The 1,538-nt window shown below is 37.0% G+C and overlaps 1 protein-coding gene across 1 annotated transcript; it reads left to right on the forward strand.

Moving 5' to 3' along the window:
• Positions 1-504: 504 nt before the first annotated feature.
• HELRODRAFT_173018 (hypothetical protein) lies at positions 505-1,148 on the forward strand (the record flags this gene model as incomplete). Its single annotated transcript, XM_009019663.1, has 2 exons — positions 505-561; positions 780-1,148. The coding sequence occupies 2 exons, from the start codon at positions 505-507 to the stop codon at positions 1,146-1,148; spliced, it is 426 nt and encodes a 141-aa protein (XP_009017911.1).
• Positions 1,149-1,538: the final 390 nt, after the last annotated feature.

A 1,538-nucleotide genomic window follows, 5' to 3' on the forward strand; every position in this document is an offset into this window, starting at 1 on the left:
TTTAAACTTGTGTAATAGTATTTAAATGCATCAACAACATGGCACCTAAATATTTGATAGACAAAACAGCACGGAAAGCACCTCATTAAGTAAGTTTGCGTTCTGATGAGTCAAATTTCCTGGCGGTTCAGACGAGCCAGTTAAGAATAGGTTCTCGAAGTTTTGATATGAAAGCTCCTAGGATATGAAACAATCTCCCAAGCCATTTACAGGATCCTAGTTTAAATCTGTGACATTCAGAAGACTGTCAAAGTTTTATTTGTTTTCAACCTAGCATTGTTTTTGTTTTTGCATTTTGAGAGCGCTTTTGATAAATTTTACATTTTAATTGGCGCTCTGTAAGTGGTGAGTAATAATATACACAGCTAATTAAATTAAATTTTCTCAAAAATTACAAAAACTTTTAAACAAATTTTCTCAATAAACAAGACTAAAAAAATCATTGGTCTCAATAAAATAAACAAGTTTTGATGATTTTCCCGTTACCGCCCCTTTTGTCGCCACATGACAGCAATGACGACGGCGATCAAAGGAATTTCCAACCTCAGCGACATGATGGAGGTGATGACGATGAAGCAGTTTCTCCTGTCGTGTTACGATGGAAACAACCATGGTGCCGGAATCGGATGAAAGATATCCGACAACGGTATATTATTAAGATGTTTTTAGGTGTTTTTAGATAATTCACAAACACGCATTTCGGTCGATAGAGGCGTATGAAGAGACCTACTGTTGAGACCTACTGTTGAGACCTACTGTTACAACACATTTCACCGGAGACAAGCTGGCAACAGAACAACAGGCTGCAGAGACCGATTCACAACAGGCTGCAGAGACCGATTCACAACAGGCTGCAGAGACCGATTCACAACAGGCTGCAGAGACCGATTCACAACAGGCTGCAGAGACCGATTCACAACCGGCTGCAGGGAAAGACTGTGAGGGACACTCTGGGTGTTCGTTCACAAGTTCAACAGGTTGCTGCAACAGGTTTCAGGCACAGACAACAGAAGATATTACTGCAGTATGCATCGTCGACAGACTTGATTCAGTCTACGGAGAAAGTTCATCAGTTCGTCAATGTTGTTCGTCATTCCATCCCTCAGGCCGGTAGAAGGACCCCCACATTCAACTGGAATGAAGATTAATTAAATGATAACTATCAAAACAATACGGAAACATCTTTTTATTTCAAAAAAGTAAACATTGGTAAAATTTAAAAGTTATCAAAATAATAAGGTTTTGAATGAAATAATAATAAAATTAGAGTAAAAGGAATAGAACACTGCTCATGCTCATTGCGGAGTGGAGTGCAGAGCTGCAAGATATATTTAAGTTTATATCACAATTTGTTTCTGTCACAATAGATGTCTTATGATAACCTTATAAATGTTTAAACTGATTGATTGATTGATAGATAGATTGATTGGTTGATTGATAACAACAGTTTTTTTTATTATTACAACAGCAATATCATCATCAATCATGTATTATGTTTTAACTATTTATAGCTGCAGTTAGTAATGTAATTCGTTGGT

Source organism: Helobdella robusta, assembly GCF_000326865.2.
Source record: "Helobdella robusta unplaced genomic scaffold HELROscaffold_25, whole genome shotgun sequence".
Classification (NCBI taxonomy): Eukaryota; Metazoa; Annelida; class Clitellata; order Rhynchobdellida; family Glossiphoniidae; genus Helobdella; species Helobdella robusta.